Source organism: Symphodus melops, assembly GCF_947650265.1.
Source record: "Symphodus melops genome assembly, chromosome: 10".
NCBI lineage: Eukaryota > Metazoa > Chordata > Actinopteri > Labriformes > Labridae > Symphodus > Symphodus melops.
In genome coordinates, this window is record NC_136700.1 from 17,222,415 (window position 1) to 17,245,792 (window position 23,378).

The following is a 23,378-nucleotide window of genomic DNA, read 5'->3' on the forward strand; positions in this document are numbered from 1 at the left end:
TAAAACAATTGCACAGATAAGCATATCCCATACAATGATAAAATACACATCTAAAACATCCACATTTCATAGATAGCATGTCCTTTAGCATTAGTTACTTGTTTCATTGATGAATAGAAGAAATGTAATATATATCTTTCTGTCATTTAAATGTGAAAGATGTTAAGTGACATTCTGTTGTTTTCTTTTATTGACTTCACTTTCGTTAATATTGCAAATAAGAAATATTAAATCAATTTTTGATTAGACCATGATAGCATGAATTCCTAATTTTTCATTGTCGACTGTTCTTGGTTGTATCATTGAATGTTTCAGAATGTTTCAGATTACATAATTTACATATTAAGCAATACTACAGTTCTGTTGGGCATCAGAGAATAAACCTTCATAGAGGCAAATAAGGTGGTGAACAAACACAACAATGGACATCATGTTCCTCACACCTTCACACCATTGAATTAACATATTAACATATTAACACTATTAATGAGAATTAATCATAATAATCATAATAAATCAATTGTTTTTCAATAGGTTAACACAGCTAAGAGTGTGTCTCTTTATGCCTGAAAGCCATCTCTGCAGATGCTGTGGTCTTCATTACTCCTAACTTCACTTTGACTTTTTTTAGTTTGCCCTTCCCTCTGCCTTTTTCCTTGTGACAATGTCGTTAAGGATGGTCAATTTTCTGCAATCGCCTACTACTACTACTACTACTACTACTACAACAACTACTTTGCACCTTCTCTCTCTGAGCTTTCTATTTTTTCTTAACTATTGTTTTTCATTATGCGACTTTTACCTTTTTTCTTTTTATCATCTGTCTATGTGCTGCCTCCGACGAGAGCTGCTAAAAAGTTTTTTGTTGTTTTAATTGCAATATATGTAGATCTATCTATTGCATTTGGGTCACACTTTATAATTGGGCCTATGTGATTTATTTGTGTACGGTACTATTATGATTTTGAGAGTTCATGTGCTGCATCTCACAACAAGAAGGTTTATGATTTGAATCCCCAGTCGGACAGGCGCCTTTGTGTGTTGGCATGTTTAACCCGCACATGCGTGGGTTCTTTCTGGGTGTTCCGACTTCCTCCGACAGTCCAGAGACATGCTACATTGGAATAACGGCTCGTCAAATCAATTGACAGCTTCTGCATTAAACTTCATCTCTATCAATAGTCGTATTCGGCAGCACAAGCATCCTTGAACCTTTTCCTATTTAAAAATCAACCACCATCTAAATGTGCTCTGCAGCTTGAGCTCACACTGCAATATCAGATCTCAATTCTTAATTGAAAAGCCATTCTTTTGGATTTTATATAAAATAAATATAACATTCTAAGCATTTCTGAGGATAAAAGTTGCCAAAACAAAGGACAGTTCTCCTTTGATTCACTTTGTTTAAAAATAGCAGGAATTAAGCAAATCTCATGTACCTGCATTCTGTGAACCCCAACACGTGCCACAAACACAATGAATGGATCTCAAATTAAACAGCTTTGAACACCTATCCTTATAGACTTAGAGCTCAGTTTAATTTTGAAATCATTGGAGCAACGAAATGTCTTAAGTCCCAGAACACATTTTGGCTCAGTTTCATGACCGATATGCTGTAATTTTGGCAGAATAAATTAACACGCTACATCGCCATCAAATAAAAAATATTGGTTTTAAATTCCTAATTACACAAGGGTAGACCTGATTATTTCCAAGTTTACAGCTGCTTCATTGGCTAAAGTCATTATTGGATGAACTGAGAAAAAAAACAATGCCATTTAAAATTCCTCTTTAGGCCACTCTCTTCATTCTTAAAAGAGTAGCGCTGTCAACAATTACTTTGTTGTTTTACTTAGCAAGAGTTGAACCTCTCGTGCCTGCAGGCATAGCCCGCATTATTTAAAGACGCATGTTGGGATGAACGTAAATCGGGACCATTTAAAGAAATGACACTAAACATTGTAATAAAAATAAGGATCTGTTTACATAATAAGGTATGAATCCTCCAGCTCCAGCACAAAAATCAGCAAGGGAGACTTCCAGCTCCAGCGCAAGAAAATCAGAGAGAGACTCTCAGCTCCAGTCACTGCAGTTATTGTCCTGCAGCCTGATTAAAGGCAGGTGCGAGATCCAATCACCAAATCATGGCCACCTGCAACAGAAAGAGGGAAGGGGAGAGACAACAGACTATAATAATGCTATTAAATTCTAAAATCAGATCCTTATAATAATAACTTGTTTCAATGTCTAAATGCTCTACTTCCAAAATGCATTACCACACACACTTTAGTGATGACTTAATAAAGGGGAACTTACATTATGTATGCATCCATAGGTCAAATAAGAATATAGGGCTTCTTTAAATTCCTACTATACAAACATGCATAAGTATACAGTCCAACCTATGAAACATTATATATTTAAAGGGGACAAAACATTTCCTTTTGCAGTGTTTTAGAAAGCATACTTTGGTAACCTGAGTATCTATTGACCCACAAAATTGAGGAAATCCCTCCATTTGTTAGTTGTCTGCATAATTCTTACCACACAGAGAAAATTGCTCGACCATTTTTATTCTCGATAGAGAGGAGTGAGGTGTACTGCGAAAACTCATAGGGGTTCATTGCATTTGAAGAGACCCACACACCAAAACGGAGCGCTCTGATGTTTCATTTAGACCACAGGGTACTGTTTGAAAAGGTGGAAAAGGGGTATATATGTATATATGTATATATGTCCTCTTTAAATATTATAGGTTTACTGTTTTTAATTTTTTCAGTGTCCCTTTACATATTGTTGTATTGCTTATCCTTTTAACATAAAACATACAAAAAGTCACTAAAGAGTGAGTAACAGATTTGCTCAAAAGACAAACGTTTCATGGAATAAACAATTCAAACATGTTTAGTGGAGTGGAGTGGCAGCATGGTCAGGCAAAGAGAATTGGAATGGCTACACTTGACCCTTAAATAACCTTCAAATTCCTCCCTACACTGATTGATTTCACTTGCTGCAGCTTCACATTTTTAACAACCTCCTTACGGTCCATTCTTACTCTTAACAGTCTCTGCGACCCTGAGTCTGTCTGAGTCTATGAGAATGTAATTTCAATCAGGAGAGACTTAATTAAGAATGAACAATTATTTATTACAATGAAATGTGCAACAATTGTAGAATGAAATGTGCAAAGTCTTTTGGGGGCTAGACTCCGTCATGACGACTTCATGAGCTTGGTGCAATGTGATTCAATCAGCCAGCGCAAGCAAGCTAACCAGAGCTTCATGAGCGAGGCAGCAAACTCAGAAATTATTTTAAGTGCTACCATGGCAACATGCGTGGAAGTAATAGCTGTAGAATGTTAAAGTCATGAAGAAGTGATTATGAAAACATTTGTAATAATTAATGATGTAGAATAAAGAACACAAGATGCATAAAATAAGAGTCGGATCTTGATGCTCAGGAACTTGTGATGACCAGGTTGAGACGCTGCAGAAAAAGCAAACCATGTTAGCATTATTAGCAGCATCCTTGGTACACATGTAACTTCTGACGAAGTCTGCAGGTCCAGGCAGGTCTGAACGAATTGCAGACCAAGATACGGAATTTCAGTTTTATGGTGGATGAACAGGATTGTGTTGGACCTGAATTATAGCAATGAATGACCGTCCTGCTGCCATGATGACTGAGTTCTCGTTGCTGTTGCAACTCAACGATTAGGATGCAGTGTACAACTGAATAGTTGTAACTGATTTATGACAAAACAGACGAGTTCATCAACAAGCGTTTACCAGGATTAATAACAGTTTACAAATCTGCGGTCCATACTGAAGTCGAGACAGATTTGACTGAGACAGAATTTTTCATAATGTGCAGACCCAACGAGTCATCTGATTTGCGTTACAATTAACCTAATTGTAAATGGCCTGTAGACTGCCATGCCGATGCAGAGTGCAGTTTCCCCCTAACCTAGGGATGCACTGAAAGTTTAGCATTGACTTTATGAGTAGACGCAGCCCGCTGGAATTGATGTTAAAGAGACACGATTGTAATGCGACCCGCTGATTGAGGTCAAATTACCATGACTAGTATGAAGGGGCTAAAGTACCTTTTGCTTAAATAGTAAGTTAGTGATCTCTGATTTACTTTGGGATTACATATTCCTGCACAAGTCCATCGGTCTGCGGAAGTTGCTTCCGACCACGCGCCAAATAGTGTGCCTTAACTGGACAATAACCTACTGTTCGTACTTGCAACTCTTATAATTGTGATGCAGGTTGATTGAGCTGCTGGTTGGTATGGGTGGAGAAGCCAGAGCGGGGAGCCATGAGCAGAATCCTATATAGCTGGTTAACCACTCCTCGTTGACTGACAATATAGTGAGAACTCCACTTTAATCTATGATTATCATCACCACCTAAATTAGGTTCAACACGCATGCTAAATCACTTATACTTTAGCAGTAGTAAACTACTCTGTGCGGACTCATTGCTGAATTAGAGAGCTCTCACGGGTTTACCTGCCAGCCGGACAACTGTCAGAGGAAATGACATTCAATTATAACACAACAGCGCCGCCTGTGGTGCTGTTTTGAATTACTGTGATAATCTGGTTACCTGGTTTAAAGACTGAATGAGAACATTTTTAGAGTGCATAGCAGAGATCGAGTATATCCTGTGTACTTGTCTCTCTTAGTCTTGCTGTCCTCCAAGAGAGCGACGCCCGAGTCCCGCTATCTCTGACGATAACTGAGCTGTAATTAAAGGATCTACATTTGGTTTACGAGGGCTGCCCAGCCGCTCGTCCCTGAAGTTGTTGAGCTGCAGATTTATAGACTGAAAAACACTACGCTTGCCATTAATTTGAATGTCTTGCAACATTTAAGATTATAGTAATGTAAGAATTATGCAAAGTGGGGCAATAAGCCTACTCGGGCGCAACCTGTTAATGTGACGATGCAGTTTGAGTTGTTTTGGTTTCCTGCTAATGCCCGATGGCGACATCTAGTGGATCACAGCGACCATCCTTCCTCTGAGCGAAGCACTTGAAAGTCTGTAGAGACTTCTTTGTCTGCATTTACATTTTGTCGGCATTTACGTGTCTTTATTTTTTAACATTTGAGATTGTTGGTTGGAGGGATGAATCTATCTTTACTTTTAAGGCAGGTGTTGTACTATTACACAGTCTTGGTAATATCATTTGTTATTACATATCAGAAGTAGCAACCTTGCATATTCTACAAATGTGTATTCAACATCTGGTTTTATTGCAGACTGAAAAGCACATTTTATTTCTTGTAAGATTATCATCTATAATGATGTACGCAATGTTGTATTGTAATGGACACCTTAAAACACAAAGAAGACAGAAAATTTCAATATCATTCAAACCAAAACATGCAGAAAACAATCAAGCAAATAAAACAGGACACAAGCTAGACTGTATTATTAATATTTATTCACTACATTTTTTGAGTGTTACTTTTTACTATGATGATTTTAACCCAACACTAAAAAGAAGATGACTCATATATTTACACATAGTTTTACAATCGGCAATATATTACATGTTATTATTCATGTACATACAAAGCCTATATAACACTAGAACAGTGAGTGTCACTCACTAACCATGGCTGTCTCATTTGGGTGAAATGTCACTAGCTTTCAAGTGATTGCACAATTTCTTTCCATCACAGTTTTTGCAAAATAAAGATGAATTCATCAGCATTCATCAGCATGGATGTCTCAGGGAAAAAATAAAGCAAATATCTTCGATACAAATTAAGAAGTGGACTGATACTTTAACAATTTGACCCCCCCCAACTATATTGTACTGTTGCATGCGCGTTTATGTATGTGTTGCAGGTGGACTTAACCAAATGACCTGGTTCAGTCCCAAAGTAGGCGATATAAATAAATGTTACTAAAATGTTCTAGTGTATTGAAACCATAGTTGTTTACATTTTAGGAATGACATCAGTAACCAAAAGTGCAGCATCTTGGCTTATATTTATTGCTCATTTTACTAAAGTATTTGTTGGGATGAGGCAGAATTTTGAACGCTTAAGATCTAAATTTTAAACAATAAGCTTTATAAATTAGCTGGCTTGAAAGCTTGCTTTTTTTAATGAATGACTCGATCTTACACCGACAAGGAAACTGCATGAAGACATAAATTAAACTATCCCCTCAGTTCCTCTAGTGACATAAAAGTCATCTGGACCCAAATACATCCTAAATCATGGGATTATTTTAGTTGAACATGGAGCTGTTAACACATACAATTGTTAAATAAGACTCTGAATAAAAGAAAAAGTACAAATAAAAAGAAAGGTTCTTCAAAACACTGTTCAGGGCAGCAGTAGCTTGGTCTGTAGGGACTTGGGTTAGCAACTGGAGAGTTCAAGTCCTGGTATGGACCAAAGAATGGAGGTTGGTCTGGTTGCTAGAGAAGAGCCAGGTAGCTTTCCGAGTACTGCTGAAGAGCCACTCAGCGAGGCACCAAGCCAGTTGTGTGCACAAGGAGGGCACAGCAGTAGTGTAATTCGGGCTTATGTTTGTGAGAAACATGTCACTCAATAACAAAGTGGGAAATCAGACTTTTCTCTCAGGCATTAATTAAGTATGTAAAAAAAAATTATTCTGGATGTACCAATTGCTGTATTAGATATTGCATAATGGCTACAAGAAATTATTAGTATTGTCCATTTCGGAAATGCACAATAAAAATGAGGATTGATTAATTAAAAACATAAAAAACAGTTTCAAAACACACTGTTTTACTATAGTTAGGTTTGGTTAGAATATAAAAACCTGGTGGTCAAATACAATAAAATACATTGTAACACACTGTTATGGAAAAAATCGAATCAAAATTAAGACACATGAGTTGACGACTATCGTTCAGTCAGACATCTGACTTTTCGATTAAAAATCCAGTGCACTCTTTAACTTACAACATACCCTCATGTGAGCCGATAAAAAACAACCTTCAATCCACTTCTATTTAAAGCAGCAATTATGTGACATGAGTCTCAAACAACAGCAAGGATACACACAGTAACAACGTTGACAATCACTTGAACTTAAGGGCTAAATCAAAGGGATGGTAGTTCTCTGTTATGAAAAGTATTCAGTGGCTTTTCCCATTAATTTCAATGCTTTGCAAATTCTCTAATATTAATGGAATTTAGAGTATTGATAACATTTTCAATTGCTGTGCTATGGATGAGAAATAAGACAACAGTTGAGTACAGCATAACAAAGATAAGTAAAACATAATATAAAATGCAATGTATCACAACCAGTGAACCCCTCTCTCTGAGTTCTGTCCACAATTCACCCAACATAATAACATCATTAGGTTTTCTTCCCTTTGATGTTCTTTGAGACTTTTAAACATGTCACTTTTAATATCGTCAATAAAACATGCATTTATGTACGAAGCCTCGCTTGCTTTGTCTAACCATGCAGTATAGACACACTGAAATGAAAATACATTATGCTGCTGTAGGCCAAGAAACATATTACAAAAAAGAACCAAAATAATCACACTGAGACAGCTTTGAAAAAAAATATCTGAACCTACATTTTGCAGGATATTTTCCTTTTTCCTTTAAAAAATACTTCCAACCATACCTTAGGAAAAATATATCCAATAAGTGGGCGATCGAGTCCCACATAGTTCTTTGTCCACTGAGGGTCCACTTCATTAAGGAATTGGTATTAAATGAACTGTGCACTTTAAAACACCAGTTTGTTAAGATAAATATGCTAAGAAATGTCCAAAGATGCAGTTTAAAGGGGCAGATTTAGTCATCATTCCATCAGTGGATTTTAAAAAAGTATAGCTTTAAAGTTTTTTTTTTTTTTTTTTTTCTTTTCTTAAAAGACAACAGTTTAGTGACTTAGATTTTAAACCAGTGAACCTGCTCTGCTTTGGGCAGGCACCATGACAGGTACCGCCCCCATCCGCTCCAGTGTGGCTTGGCTCACAGCAAAGGAGTGTGTGTGTTGCCCATGTGGGGAAGTTACCACAGGTTTAAGACTCACAGAGCCATTGCTACGCACCATGGCAGGGGGCGAAGGGGCAGAGTTTGTTGTGACAACCAAAGTCTTTGGTGGTGGTAATGTGTGGCTGCCATTTGCAAATGATGGCATACTTGTTGTAGTGGGTTGCATGTGGCGTGTTGGTGGGGCTGTACCTGCTGCTGTGACCACTGAACTGTGAATAAGTCCTGCGTTTTCTCCCTGCGCTTGTCCAGTAGTGGTGAAGTTATGGCGAGTGTCTCCATTGTATCGTGTGTAAGAGTTGGTGTCATAGTTGAGTTTGGGGCTGTGCCAATAGCGGCTGTTGTATGTGTTGGTAGATGTCAGAGTGTCATTTTCTGAAGACGAGGCATCAGCATGGAAAGCTTTGACTGAGGATGACCTTTTGGGAGGGAGGTCATCTTCTCTGTATAGGAGATAAAAAATTGTATAAATGTGAGGCTTTGGTAGCTAAGAGTAGTTTTTCATATTGGGTTCAATGGCAAAAATAAAAACCAAACCTGATCTCATTTGGGATCTCCTCTTCCTCATATTTGTTCTTGTTTTTCCAGTAGAAGATTGTGACCACCACTAACAAGGAACAGATGATGACAGCCAGGACTCCTGTTGCAATGCTGCCTGCTATAAGTCCCACACTCTGAGGCTGGGCTGCAGGGCAGAGTAATGTGGGTAACAAGTTTCACAAACATTTACCAAACAAATGAGAGTAGGTTGAAGACAAAGCTTGATGTCTTGTATTTACTGAATAATACTAAAATGTTAACTATTTGTTTTCAAAAAGCATATGATCACTTCCTACTTGTCTTTATATTGTTTCATGAAATTTTCCTTAAGTTAATATAAGACTTTAAAAGAAATACAATTTTAAAACCTAACGGGACATTCTTCCTAAACAATAGCAATTTTAAAACAATGTCCTTTAAAAAAATTTGTTTAAAAAATAGAGTTCCTTATCCATTTTAAACTGCCGACTGTTTTGTCAATTGATAATTTATGATGACTTTATGAGTTTTTAAAGTGATTGCCAAAAAAAGACTCTTTTATGTGATGGAAATAATCAGGTCACTGACTTAGTTGGGGGGTATGTGTCCATCTTACTGTACAACATATAAACTATCTATGTGTGAAATTACAATGTTATCAGTTTCACCCCTAATAACTAAAACTAAGTAAAAAGGACTGACACAGAATACCCTTTTTCTTGCTATGCCTAAGCTAACCCTATTGGAACTAACTGCTAAATGACAGAAGTACTCTGTAGTTTCTGACTTAATTGTAATGTCTGATTTAATTTGGACACTAAAAATCATACTGTCACACACTGTTGGGTGAAAAAAAGGTTTTAAAAGTCATGTAACAATGGTACAGTCAGGCTTGTCGAGCTATAAAACTTTACCCTGTATTACTAAAAAACCACCCTCTGCCTCTGTTACTATGAATAGTAGATTGAGTGCTGCACTATAGGACATTTAGGAGAGCATTCCTTTTTGTGTTTTACTTGCTTTCATATTAATTGAGTCAACTGATTATTGTAATGAATGTACTCCCTAGACATTCATGTCCAACAGTGTCAACGGTAAAGGAGCAAAACGTTTAAATAAACTTACGTGCTACAACCTGCAGGTTGAGCAAACAGTTGCTCTTGCCGATTGCATTGCTTGAGGTACATTGGTAGAGTCCTGATGTGCTGGTGCTGACATTTCTCAGGGTGACAGTGCCTTGCATTTGATCTGATGAACACACAATGAGCCACATGGTAAGCAAGGTGACTAAAGCACAAACCCAACACACATATGGCAAAATTTGGCTTTTATACTTTTAATGGAGACTGAACGTTGGGTATAGTCAGAAATCAGGGAGAGAGAAAGTGGGGAATGACATGTGGTAAAGGAACCTCAGGACTCAAACCCGGGCTTCCTTATTCAATGACTTTAGCATGTGTACATTGGCCTTGCAGACTAACTGTTTTTAAAAAAAAGTCAAAATCATTCAGTTTTTATATAATATTTATGTGATAATATTTAAAAAAAGATACGCGTAACTGTTGACCAATATTGAGGATTTTATGTTTTTTTACAAATGCAACTTCAATCTTGGTGAGATACATACAGCCATGTAAACAATAGATAGATTTAGGCTTTTAGCACCCTAAATCTTTTTTCTTTTTGAATTGCCATTGGAGCAGCTGTTTGTTCAAGTAAAAGTAGCACGTTCTCTCAAAAGATAGCCATTGTGAAGATGGTTATTAACAATTTTATCCAAGAGGCAACTGGACAACTGTTTTTGAAGATATTTTGCCTCTTATCCCTGCAATCTCAGATCTTAAACATCAAAGCTAAATGCAAAGAGTGCCCAAACCAGTGAACTGACTGAAATAGGCAACCTGTGTTTGATTTCCCAACTGTGTGGAGGGTAATATTATCAAGTTGTAGGAAGTAGTAGTAGTAGTAACTAACTATTTTATTTAACAGTTTTTTTTGCACTGTTTCACATGTATATGCTTGGGATCTCCACACTAGATTGTGGGTGAGATTTGCTTTTAAAAATTGCATTTTCAACCCATTTAAGAATGGGATAGAGTACATTTGGCATTATATTATTACATTATATTGCAAAAACTAAAAACACCACAAACAATAAAATTGGTGGGTGACAAAACAAATGTTCACACACACAAGCACACACATACATTAAAAAATGGTTAGTTTGATCCCATCCATCAATCATCACCCCTCAGCAGGATCATGGGGTCGGGCAGTAGTTGTGGCCTGGCACATGACAGGTGGCGAGGTGGAGTACTGCTGTTTAGTCTGAGCAAGGCTATTTATGTTAGATTTACCAGCAAAGGTGGGGCAAAAAGGTACTCTGATGGCCAGCTTGTTTGTAATACCTTGCATGGCGTTGTGTGGCAGTTTTGGCAGAGCATCCAGCTTCTCCCACGAGTAGGATGGTGTGGGAATTCCTTCTTCTGAACTGCAGATCAGCATAATGTCACTGCCTACATCCAGCGTGCCCTGGATTCGACACGATGGCATTGAGGGCGGCACTGGCAGAGGGAGAGGGTATAAGCAGTGATATTTTTACAAAGCATATCAAATGTTTTCAAACTGCAGAGCAAATATCACATTTATGGAATCCCAAAAATCCAACTATAAATGCATGCTTCTTGGAAATGTCAACATTTCTTTGTTATAGAGTAGGTTTAAATTCAGAAATAAAGATTTCAACTTTTTTATTTTTTGTCATGACTGATTGACAATCATGACAATTTTTATTTATTTATTTATTTTTATTTTTTTACAAATTTTAAATCATTTTGACTCTGTAATTTATTTCCATTAATAACTAAAATGGGGTTGAAACAACAAACAACAAAGGTTGAAAAATATAAATACTGAAAACTGAATTTAAGCAGATCGACGTAAAGCAGTTCTTACAGTCTTAACATAAAAGCTTTTTTTTTTTTTTACCTTTAACCTTAACCAACAATTCAGCTTAATTGTTTGCAAAACAAAACATGTCTATTTGTCAGAACTGAACCAGGCATCCAAACATTTATAGCAAATTTTGGTTTTATAGATGAGAAACTGTTCTTTTGTCTAATTTTTTTTAAACAGTTGGTTACCTAGCACAGTAAGCCCAATGACGCCAATGTTGCGACCTCCTCTGTCTGGGAGGTTGTTGACCAGGCACTGATACGTCCCAGTGTCAGACAGCTGGGTGTTGTTGATGAAGATGGAGGCACTTGTACTTGGCATGGTGGCCACGAAGCCCACACGACCATTGAGATGGTTGGCGAGGCTGAACACCTGGCCACCCTGGTAAATTATAACCTGGATTGGGATATCAGACAATGGTAAACGGTCAAAGGCAGGCAGAGATATTAGTGACAAATGGGTCACAATAAAAATATGGTGAAAAGAAAGGAAAGATCATTTAGAAAAATGTTTCACAATTGTATTCTGTAAAAAAACAACACAAAACAAAAAGCTCATCTTGTCAATGTATTCTAAAATATGAGGCCTCTTTCGAGCACAAAAGTGAAATGCACGGATAAAGTGGCTCATGGCATGGTTTTTCATTAGTATTTTCTGTAGCTATACTTCTCTGCTACAACCGCCAAGACTTACTCGATATTTGTTTTCAGCACTAGTCACATATCACAGGTGACTTTCGTTGCATATATAATATACCTGATGACATTTCGAGACCACCGGGAACCCCGTGGATTGATTCTTTGTGCGGTTTGAGATGACACACCACCACAAAGCCACACCACAGTCTCCACCAGCCCATCAGCAGTGTTACACTAACTGTACAGGAGCACAAAGTGAGACTGATGCCAAGAGCAGTAAACCCAAGGAAGGCAGCTGGTCCAGACGAAGTACAAGGGAAGGTGCTTAAAGCCTGTGCAGACCTTCTCCTTCACCTGCATCTTTCTCTGCACTGGCTCTCCATGGGAGTGCATGCTGAGCCCACAACTGCAGTCCCTCTACACATATGAATGTAACCCAGCCCAACCCACCCCAAAAACACCATTGTCAAATTTGCAGACGATACCACTGTGGTTACACTATTACACTAATCTCAGGGGGAGATAAGACTGCATACAGGGAAGAGAACCTGAAGATGACAATGTGGTGTTCAATAAAAACATGGCACTCAACACCACAAAAACAAAGGAAGCTATTTTTTACCCATTCCCACTCTACATCAACATGTATGTGGAGAAGGTCAAAAAATTCGGATTCCTGGGGACCCTCATCTCTGCTGACCTCTCTTGGACTTGCAACATCTTAGGCAGTACCAAGAGGGCACGGCAGCGACTGCATGTCCTGAGAGTTCCAGGCACATCAACTTTTAACTGCCTCGCGATTAATCTCTCTCTCTCACACACACACACACACACACACACACACACACACACACACACACACACACACACACTATAATCAGCACAGCAATATAATTGCCCTCTGCGCAATATACAGTATACAGATATATTCTCTTAGAAATCATATATTCTTCTACTACTGAAGCATATATTTCTCAGCAGTGCAATATTTACAATTCAGATTTATTCATATTTTATAATCTGTACACTTTTTTTTTTTTACTGTTTTACTATGCAATGTACATATGTTGCTATAAAAATATTTTCTAGAAATACATTGCAGATCTGAACTAAATGCAAGTTGTTTGTTGTGGCTTTAGGTAAAGTGTTACTTATTACATTGTACAATTGTATAATGACAATAAAGACATTCTATTCTACATGGTGCCCTTTTTTCTGTCTTTCAATGCCTCCCTCTAGTGAGAGACATTTTAACAAGCCAGTTAAGTGAGGCACACTAATTTTTAGTGTGCATCTCTTAACTGGCTTGTTAAAATGTCTCTCACTAGAGGGAGGCATTGTTCTACTAAGAGGCTGGAAAATAGCTTGACATTTGGCAGAGAAAGAAAGGAGCTTTTATTACCAGAGAAACAAACAAAAAAACAAACATAAGAGACAAAAACCTTGTGTGCTTTTCTTAACAAAACGGTACAAAAAAATAAAGCTTAACGGCGACCTTTTCAGTAGTGTTCAAGAAGAAATGATTATCTTGTCCGAAATGCAGACGAACTGAACAGAAAAAATGGATGGAGGTTTGTATGTGGTAAAATAAAAAGTGTAAAGAATTTTTCGTTCCGCCAGGCCACAAGCTTGGGTTTAACAGATCAAATGTGAGACGGCGTCAGTTGCGAAAAGCTCATCCGGTGTCTGCACAAAAGAAGAAGAGGACACACAAAAACACACAAGACAGGCACAAACACATAGAATAAAGCTTTCATCCATCAGCTGGGTCCACACAATAGGGATAGGGGATAGGGACAACAGGGAACACACATTTACACATACTATGTGCAAATACTTCTGGCACTCATGCATACATAAAAAGCTATCCCATACACAAAAATGCACATACATGCACACCACTCATTGAGGGGAATCAGAGGGTCTATTCTTTTTGGTGAAAAATGCCCTCAACCATTGCATGTGTATGCTTGTGTGAATGTTTGTGGTATGTGTGTGTTACTAGTAGTTGTGTTTGTATTTATCAAAAAAGATTGATAGTACTGATGAAGGTACAGGAGTGTAATTGTGACAATAATTTTCAGAGAGCATTTCCCAATACTTTTTTTCTTTTATGTGCAGATGAATAGGCAGATGAGTGCTTGCAACTGCAATCTTCAGTGTGTTTGAGGTGGTTACTGTTGTTTTGGTGTATTGTATATTGACAGACTCAGTGGAAAAAAATAAATAAATAAATAATAATAATCATTCACTTACTGCAAAAACAGGTACTGCTCAAGGATTCTGCCTCTTAAAAGCAGTTTTTCCTTGCCAATGTACTGTTGCTTTGTGCTGTATGGTGGATTAATGTTTGGTCTTACAAATAATATAACAAATAGTCTCGACCTCTTTTGTAAAGTTTCACGAGATAGCATTTGTTATGAATTAGGGCTTTACAAATAAAAATTAATTCATTGATTGAGAAACCAAAAAAGCTGAAATTCTGGCAATGACTTTGCCAGAATTTGTCACTTTTGCCAGAACATGTCACCTTTGTTTCACAAAATGTTCATACTTTTTTTGAATGTTATGGCTTTTCACTAAATGTTTTTACATTTCATTTAATGATTTTGTGTCTCACTAATGTTTATCATTAAATGGTTTTGCATTGTATTATAAGTTTTTGTGTTTCAATGAAATGGTGTTGTCTTTCATGAAAGGACTTTGCATTTCACAAAATATTTTTTGTGTTTCATTTAATATTTATGAGTTTCATGAAATGTTTTTTGTTTTATTGTCTTTGTATTCAAGAAATATCTAGTGTTTTCCAAATTGTTTTGGTTTAAGAAAATGTTTTTCTTTAATATTTTATTTTACCTTTTTTATTTAACCTTTATTTAAACAGGAAGAAAAAAAAAACATTGGGATTAAAAATCTCTTTTCAAGAGTGTCCTGGACAAAAAAAGCAGCAACACAAGTAACAGGGTTTCAGACAGACAACTAGCAGCCAACAATACAAACATATGGCAAAAATACGTCCTTGGGCAATTGAAAGACACAAATAACAGATCTGAACAGCAAATGTTTGTCTGGGTCATCCACAAACATCAGGAAGAACATCTACAGCCAGATGTCTCTGCTTCCAAGTTGTTTAACATCATCTTAAAAGTGTCCAACGATGTTAAGTTTCAGTTCATTTTGTGATGTGTTCCCAGTAAAGAGAGCAGCAAATTTAAACTACTTTTTTCCTAGCTCTGTTTTGACTTTTGGAACAGACATTAAGAAGAGGTCCTGGGATCTAAGATTTTAAGTCCCTGTACTTACTTAGGGTCAGAAGGTATGAAGGAAGCAGACCTACAAGAGTTTAGGTTAAGAATATGGCAGTGTAGGGTCAAAAAAGTCCATCCAACACGTTCATACAACAAACAGTGATGAGAAGTGATGAACCTCAGCGCTCCATGATACACATGTCAGCTTTGTGAGGAGGCATACAAGTATAAAAAATCACCACAATCCAGCACAGACATAAAAGTGTCAGCACCCAACCTCTTCTTAGCCTCAAATGAGAGGCACAATTGAGTCTAAAGTAGAACCCCAGTTTCAACATTAATGTTTTTAGCAGCAGCTGGATGTGAGGAATAAAAGAGAGAGACTCATCAATTAAAATACCAAGGTATCTATAGCTTGAAACTGACTTGTTCTGTGAACCTTGAGAGGTGAAAATCGAAAGAAGCATGGTTTAGACTTTTCATGTTTTAGAAAACATCATGACTTTAGTTTTTTTTTAAATCTATGTTTAAGACAAGGCTTTATTTGTTACGCTTTTTAATATACATATATTTTTTTCATTTAAAGTGCTATATAAATACATTTATTACTTTTTATTTTTTATTATTGAAAGTTTCTGTGTGTCACCAAATTGTGGGTTACATGTTGATAATTAAGAAATTGATAATTAATTAAATGGAATTGAATAAGATAAAGATTTGGTTTCCCTATGGGGTTCCTGTGTCCTGTTAAACTGAGTAATAAACCACTCAAATAAACATGCGCCTCAAACAGGGTATTAAAGCAGAACAGAGAGCCATCTAAGAGCATTTGCTGAAGTGCTATGTAGTATGACAGGCAAGCAAGTATTAGAGTTCTATTCAGTAATACTTTATGGCTTCAGTATCATCATTTAAGACATTCTCTTCTGCTAAAACGACTTTCTACATGCACCGTTGCTCAACAGCACTTTACTTTCAAACAAATCACTAAAGTCATGCACACATGCAGATTGCAGAGGTTAAAAAATTAACAACATGAATTAACTAATGCATTGACTTCATGTATTAGATAATCAAGACATGTATGTCTTTTCATCCTTCAATTTAATCTTAATCAATGACCACTAACACTCATATTGCCATGACATCTGTCACCATAAACCAGCTGATTAATTGGAGACTATCTAAGAGCATGCATACATGATTGACATCTAAGAAAGTGTAGATACCTCACCTTGCTCAAAGATATTGAAGCCTGTGCCTTCAAAGAAGGCATTCTAAGGGTGTGGCAAATGACTAAACGTTTGATTCTGACTGCCATTGCATTTACAGAGTTGTTGCAACTATGTAATTCACTGTAACAGCATCTAAGCCCCCAGACACACCAATCTTTTTTTCCTTTTGGGGCCATTTCCTAAAAACTTCTGCACCACGTCTACACCTCACCCCTGTCATCCTGATACACCCATTGGATGCCCTTATATGGAGAGATGGGGGCGTGGTAGCATGCTAATTGCTTGTTTGCGGGCACTTGCCTCAAGATTTAGAATGTTTCTGATTTACTATCATAAGCAAGGTGGTGAGAACAAAATTGGTTGCTACATGTGTCATGAATCCGATGGTGATTTTGCATATGCACTCATTTTATGCGCAGATGAAAAACAGATCTACGCACATACTATTAGTGAATGAGGCCCATTATGTGTTGCAATGGCAGCACTGTTCCTGACTTCAACCAGCAGAGTGTGCTGTTTGCAAATGATAGCTACACATACACATTTTCTTATTCAATTATTAGACCACAGCTGGAGTGAATAAACTGAACACCTTTAATTGATGGTTTCCTTTGGATATAACAATAAATTAATGCTAGTTACATTAAAATGTTATCTGATTCTGAAACGTTTACAATTGTAAAAATTTAACGAAACATAAAGTCAGGCAAAGCATAATGGACAATATGGGCCATTCTACCCTCCTACTACAGGACAAATCACAGATGAGCAGTAGACGTGGGACATATAACACATTTAATGAAGTTGATAAACACTTATACTGTCAGTTTCCTCTTCAAAATCACTCTCATAAAACAGTACCGCTCATGCTTATATATAACAGACATTTGTTTAAAATTAGGGAGCTAATTTTAAGCTAGCTAGTATTTGTGTTGTACAGAGCTTAGACTGAAGAAAGGAAAGTGCAGATAGAATTCTCGTCTATTACACCTGCTTCTCAGGCGATAGCGTTTATTCAGCCGCTCTGAGTGCTAACTCTGACCAGCTCAGCAGTAGCATGTGCTGTTCAGCAAGGTGTAGATGGCTGATGTTGTTGCTTCAGGCAGCCAATCATATACTCAATGGGGCGGGACTCATTTCCCAGGTAACAAAGGAATGAGACAAAGAGAATTTGTGGAAACAAATGCATTTTGCAGCTGAGTGACTGATAGTGGAAAAAAAATAGATTAAATACATTACAATCAAAAACTGGCTGACTTGTGATGTACATTATTTTGTAAAAATTCTAAACATGATATTCTTACTGTTTTCTATTGAATGAGTCCACCTATGTTTTGCTTGGATAAGTAAAGAAATTGCAATAATTAACAGTACAGAATCACAACATTTGTTATAATGTCAAACTATTTTGTTTGTAACTGTTTTTTGTTTTTATTTTCACTGAGGTCGGAAGAGGCAATGTATGGGGCTACTTCATGAAGGAAGGCAGCAATTTTTATTTGAATCTTTTAATTTAAGTTTATTTTATATAGTCACACACACACACACACACACACACACACACACACACACACACACACACACACACACACACAGACACTTCCCCTGCAAAAACTCAGCTACATACTGTGGATCAAGATGCTCTGTCATTAGTAATTGGAAAGAGAGAAATGGTATTATGCATGGTTAGGAAACTATAACTGTGTGGCAACAAATTTAAGTTTTATAATACCATATTACTGGTTATTTGAAAGAATAATACATTTTTGTTCGAAGTAACTATGCATGTACATATGCCCATTTGCAAGTGGATAAAACATCTCATGACCTATATTATTATTATTTTTTTTTTTTTTAAAGGAAACAGTCAATCATTTTTCCAAACAAGGAAGAACTAAAGAAGGCATAATAGCAGGTGCTCCAGCCCCTTTCTTGTCTATGAGTTACTTTCCTTTATGTGTGTGTGTGTGTAATTGTTCTTGTGTGTTTCTATGTGCGTGTTTGTCTATTTGTGTGGTACGAACAGCTGTGAAATAGAGCCCATTGTAGGCGTGAGGTAATTAGTGCAGAAGATGATTGTATTATTTGGACCGCCGATCAGCGTGGGGGTTCAAAGTGAAAGAAGGCAGGTGAGCTTGTATGGCCTGCAGCTGCACATTAAACAATTCAAATGGAATCACATTAGTACTACAAGGGGAGAGGTGGAGTATGAGGAGGTGAAGTAGGTGAAACAAATATAATACAAATACAAACTTTAAGGCAACAACTTTAATACAAACCATGTAGTGTTACCATTTGCTATATGCTATATATATATATATATATATATATATATATTGACTGAAAACCTTAATGAAGCACACTGTACCTGTTCTGGCTGGTTGGCATTGGAGAGTGGTATCACCATCCAGATGATATTCAGGTTGTTGAGGGCAGCACTTGTGGCGAAGGAGCAGGGCAGAATGGCTGCTTGGCCCCGGGCCACCTGGATACTGCTCTGGGACACAGTCACATCCAGGGCCTGCACACTAACTGCAGGAGAAAAATGGCAGAAATTTATGTATGGCAGAAAACTGGCAGAAATATACAAACCATTGCCACAAACCATACCAGTAAAAAAAGACAAAGGTAGAGTAAACACACATCTTCACATAAGACAAGACAAATATCTTGTTGATCCAAGTTAGAGTTCTCCAAAAGAGTGTATTCATGTCCTTAAACCCCAAATGGACATCATTTTATCATTAAACAGTCAGGAGGATGATAGCACAGATATGATTACAAATAAATGATTGAAAAACTATGAATACATAATTTATCTTGTATGTAAGAGTTAAGTAGGATGTCAAGTGCAGTCGATGAATTACTTACATACCAAAAAAAGCAGACAAGGATTTACAATGAGAAGTGTAAAAACTGATAAGAAATGCACAGGAAAAAGAGATTGGATAGATGGATGGTGGAAGGATTTTGTTGATTACAAGAAGGCAGAGATTAAAGAGTCAACTCAGGTGTTAGCAGTCCACGAAGGGCTATACGATCAACCAACAACATACTTTGTTGTAACAGTTCTCTCCCTCTTCTTGGAAGCCAAGATTTAAAACTGCTGTTGATTACTGCATGAGAAAATCAAACACCTCCAAGATCATGTTAATATGGTTGTCTGCATGGGCTTAATCGTGCCTTTAATCAAGCAAGGTGCAGTTTCAATGGTATGGAGAACAAATGCTGGGTGAGTGCAACAATTCCACTTTCTCTCGCCATGTTTACATGAACAGTTATATTCAGTTATTGCCCTGATTTTGTTTTGAATTGAATATAAAACAGAATTTAAAAAATCCCAACACCAGAGAAATTAATCTTAAAATAGGAAGGAAGAGCATAATCAGTTTTAATTAATCCATTCACAGTGGGAGCAATTTGTTCAGTGTCTTGTCCAGGGAGAGAAAGTATGTTGTATTAACAACAGACACGACCATGAAATAAATAACACCTCACTGTTACTGTCGGGGAGTAGATGAACCTTATTGAACAGTTCTGATTAGCACAGTACATTTACATTATTTACGCAACAAGAAACTTTGCAATTGAAAGAAAACGGTACAGATATCAGCACTATAAATTGATAACATTTTTTACATGTTTTAAATTACTTATCATAACATTGAAAACATTAATTGGCCAATGAACATTCTAAATACTATAGCACTCTGGCATATTACTATACTATAATACATACATATACTATCATTTCCCCTCTTTGGATTCAAAAGACAAGCAAGAGCTTCATGGGGCGTTATTATGAACAATGTTTTCTGTATGGCAGATCCAGTGATGCTGCTACTGGCTGTTCGAGACCAGGAAAGATCAACAAGCAAGCAAAGATGTGTGTAACTCAGGTGGTATAGTGGTGTACCCAGGTGCTAAATGGCAACTCATCAACCACCATGCTTCAAGCAGGGTTAATGTAAAAATAAACTTACATGCACATTTAGTTTTCAGTTCTCATCCTGAAAATGTATTGAATAACTCTAAAGTGCTTTAACAACAAATGGGCTACGAAGTGCAACTGAGACAGGCAAGGACAGAAAGACAGGCAGGCAGGCAGGCAGGCAGGCAGGCAGGCAGGCAGGCAGGCAGGCAGGCAGGCAGGCAGGCAGGCAGGCAGGCAGGCAGACAAGACAGACAGACAGACAGACAGACAGACAGACAGACAGACAGACAGACAAGACAGACAGACAGACAGACAGACAGACAGACAGACAGACAGACAGACAGACAGACAGACAGACAGACAGACAGACAGATAAAAAGTATAGCCATGTTTGCAGTAGATAGATAGATGGATAGATAGATAGATTGGGGTTGACATTCTAGCCTTTAGAAACTTTTTCTCTCAGTTTCTGCATTTGATGCGGATCTAAGCTTGAATTTAACTCTGATTGAGAACTGTATCAATGTACTGTATATCCTTGATCAGAAAACTGTTATTGTGTTGTCCATATGAAGAAGTAAAAGATAGTGTTTTCTAATTTGCACAGAAAATAACTGTAGGAAGTGTCCAAAAAAATTTTTCATGACAATGTTTAGATGAGATGGAAAGTTCCTTCTAAATGTTAAAAAGCCACAATAGACTTCGGTAAAAAAAAATTGTAAAAACTTGACAGCTGTCGCTGCTTCCTGTTTGTGTGTAAAGCCAACACAACGCAATGTTTGTTATTACAGCTTTGTGATGCTTTAGACATACTAACAACAACACTAATAAGATTAGTTATTAGTTATTAGTTAGTTATGAAATAAAAATATCTGTACATATGTATTGGAATTGGATCTGCACTGGGTCAGTGCATTTCTATGGTTAATATCAGGTCAGGTCACCAGTCAATTGCAGGGTTCTTCATTATTAAAAAAAAAAAATCATAAAAATTACATTTTTTGCAAATTAAATATATGTTTATATTAATAAACTAAACGCACGATCAACCAAACCAGTGAGCTTGGCTGTGCACTGAGAAAGCAGAAGGTTAAAGTAGGCCATTGCCTTGGTGCACAGATAAGCCTTCGCACTAGAAGACTTTAGCTAAAGCAGTCAACAGATGGCTCTGCACATACAGCCCTACTCACAGCTACACACAAAATGTCCAAAAAACATGAAGTTCCAACTTTGGGGTAGTACATTCATCAGAAGGACACAGCTCTACTGCCTTTTACAACATTCAACAGCAACAAAAACAATAAAACATGCCAATTTTGTGTGTGTCAACAGACAACTCATGAACCAGGCCCCAATAAAGAAACAGAATATGCCCATTTCAGCCAACATCTACTTCTCGCAGTTCTCACAATTCCCTCTGTATAAACACCATCTCCTGTCAGACTTTTAAAAATATTTTTTGAACTTTATTTATCCCTGTGGGGCAATTCAAAGGCACAGAAACGCACCAAGCAGTCGACCACAAGAGCAGCGACTTGCATACACCCCTGACACAGCAGGGGGAGCAATTCTTGGTTAAGTGTCTTGCCCAAGGACACATCAAACAACCCTCGACCTTCCAGTTTGAAAGACGACGACTCTACCAACTGAGCCACAGCCGCCCCAAAGACTTGCATTGTTTACAGTTTCTGCATGTAAATCTGACATTCTGGCATTCACACTGATCAGCAAGCAAGATAAATGATTGGCAGGGCCTTTTTTTTAAACTATTTTGAAACTGCCATCCTCAAGCCCTTTTTAAGTTGGTTCCAAGAGCTTATTTCCATTAAAGAAAATTCCAAATAAAGCAGAATACCGTGTTTCCATGAATTGCATATTGTTGCTACAAAAGTAAGAGTTACCAGGATTATTATTTCGTAGTGTGTCACAATTAAAACCTCTGATAACCAATGCTGTATTTCATTCCAAACTTTCCAAATAAAAGTGACAATATAACCCCATAATTAGGAACATGAATAATGTTTGGTCTGTTATAAGGAAACATTTGGATAAGTCACCATCTCTTTCACGTTTCAGTCCTATTTGGGGAAATTATCACTTCACTCCAGGTACAGCTGATAGTTGATTTAAACTCGGGCTAAGGGGATGCAGAAAATTTTGGATTTATATCTAAGAAAATGATGATAAATGGATGTAATTTGAGAAGCTTGTAAGCAAACCCAGCTTTCCACGGACACAGTGATTAGGGCACGTGTCCCATGTGTGAATCCAACCTGTGGCTCCTTTTCTGCATGTAAATCCCCCTCTCTCCCCCCGATTTTCATCGCTACCCACTTTCCTATCTCTCCAATAAAGGCACAAAAAGCCAAATAATAAATCTTAAAAAAAAAAAGAAAAAGAATAAACAAACTCTGAGAAACTGATTATCTCTGAGAAGTGCTTATGTTTGGGTGTTTGATTTGTTTCCCGTACACCCTTTGATGTTTTCCTGCCTGGGTGTTGTGTTACTTTGACTTTTTCTGCTTTGGATGTTTGATGTAGGTCAAATCCTGGCTCAGCAATCACTAGGAACCCTCTTGCATTCTGATACTGCATACTGGTCAAATTTACATCCCATTTAATTCAAAGGAAACTCTAGTACTTAAGTGTATAGACACACATACACAAAGACAAACACACACCTCCATATTCTGCCACTATTCAGCAAAAAACTGCTTAAAAATGGTACTCAAACATGCTTAGTCAGCACTGTCAGGTCATAGAGCTGTTTCCCAAACTGCAAAGAAACCAGGATGTCAAAAACATCAAAGTCTGACTTTTCTCGCAATCTGAAGAATA

At 37.3% G+C, this 23,378-nt stretch overlaps 1 protein-coding gene across 2 annotated transcripts in view; it reads right to left on the reverse strand.

Moving 5' to 3' along the window:
* Window positions 1-5,432: 5,432 nt before the first annotated feature.
* igsf11 (immunoglobulin superfamily member 11) overlaps window positions 5,433-23,378 on the reverse strand; it is a 76,428-nt gene continuing 58,482 nt past the window's right edge. For both annotated transcript variants that reach the window (XM_079354699.1, XM_079354700.1), the window contains 6 exons: window positions 18,975-19,138; window positions 11,674-11,881; window positions 10,939-11,094; window positions 9,656-9,778; window positions 8,549-8,696; window positions 5,433-8,454 (listed from right to left, as the gene is read on the reverse strand). In XM_079354699.1, the coding sequence (XP_079210825.1) occupies window positions 7,914-8,454; window positions 8,549-8,696; window positions 9,656-9,778; window positions 10,939-11,094; window positions 11,674-11,881; window positions 18,975-19,138 (1,340 nt within the window). In that variant the 3' untranslated portion in view covers window positions 5,433-7,913. The remainder of the gene's footprint in view (window positions 8,455-8,548; window positions 8,697-9,655; window positions 9,779-10,938; window positions 11,095-11,673; window positions 11,882-18,974; window positions 19,139-23,378) is intronic.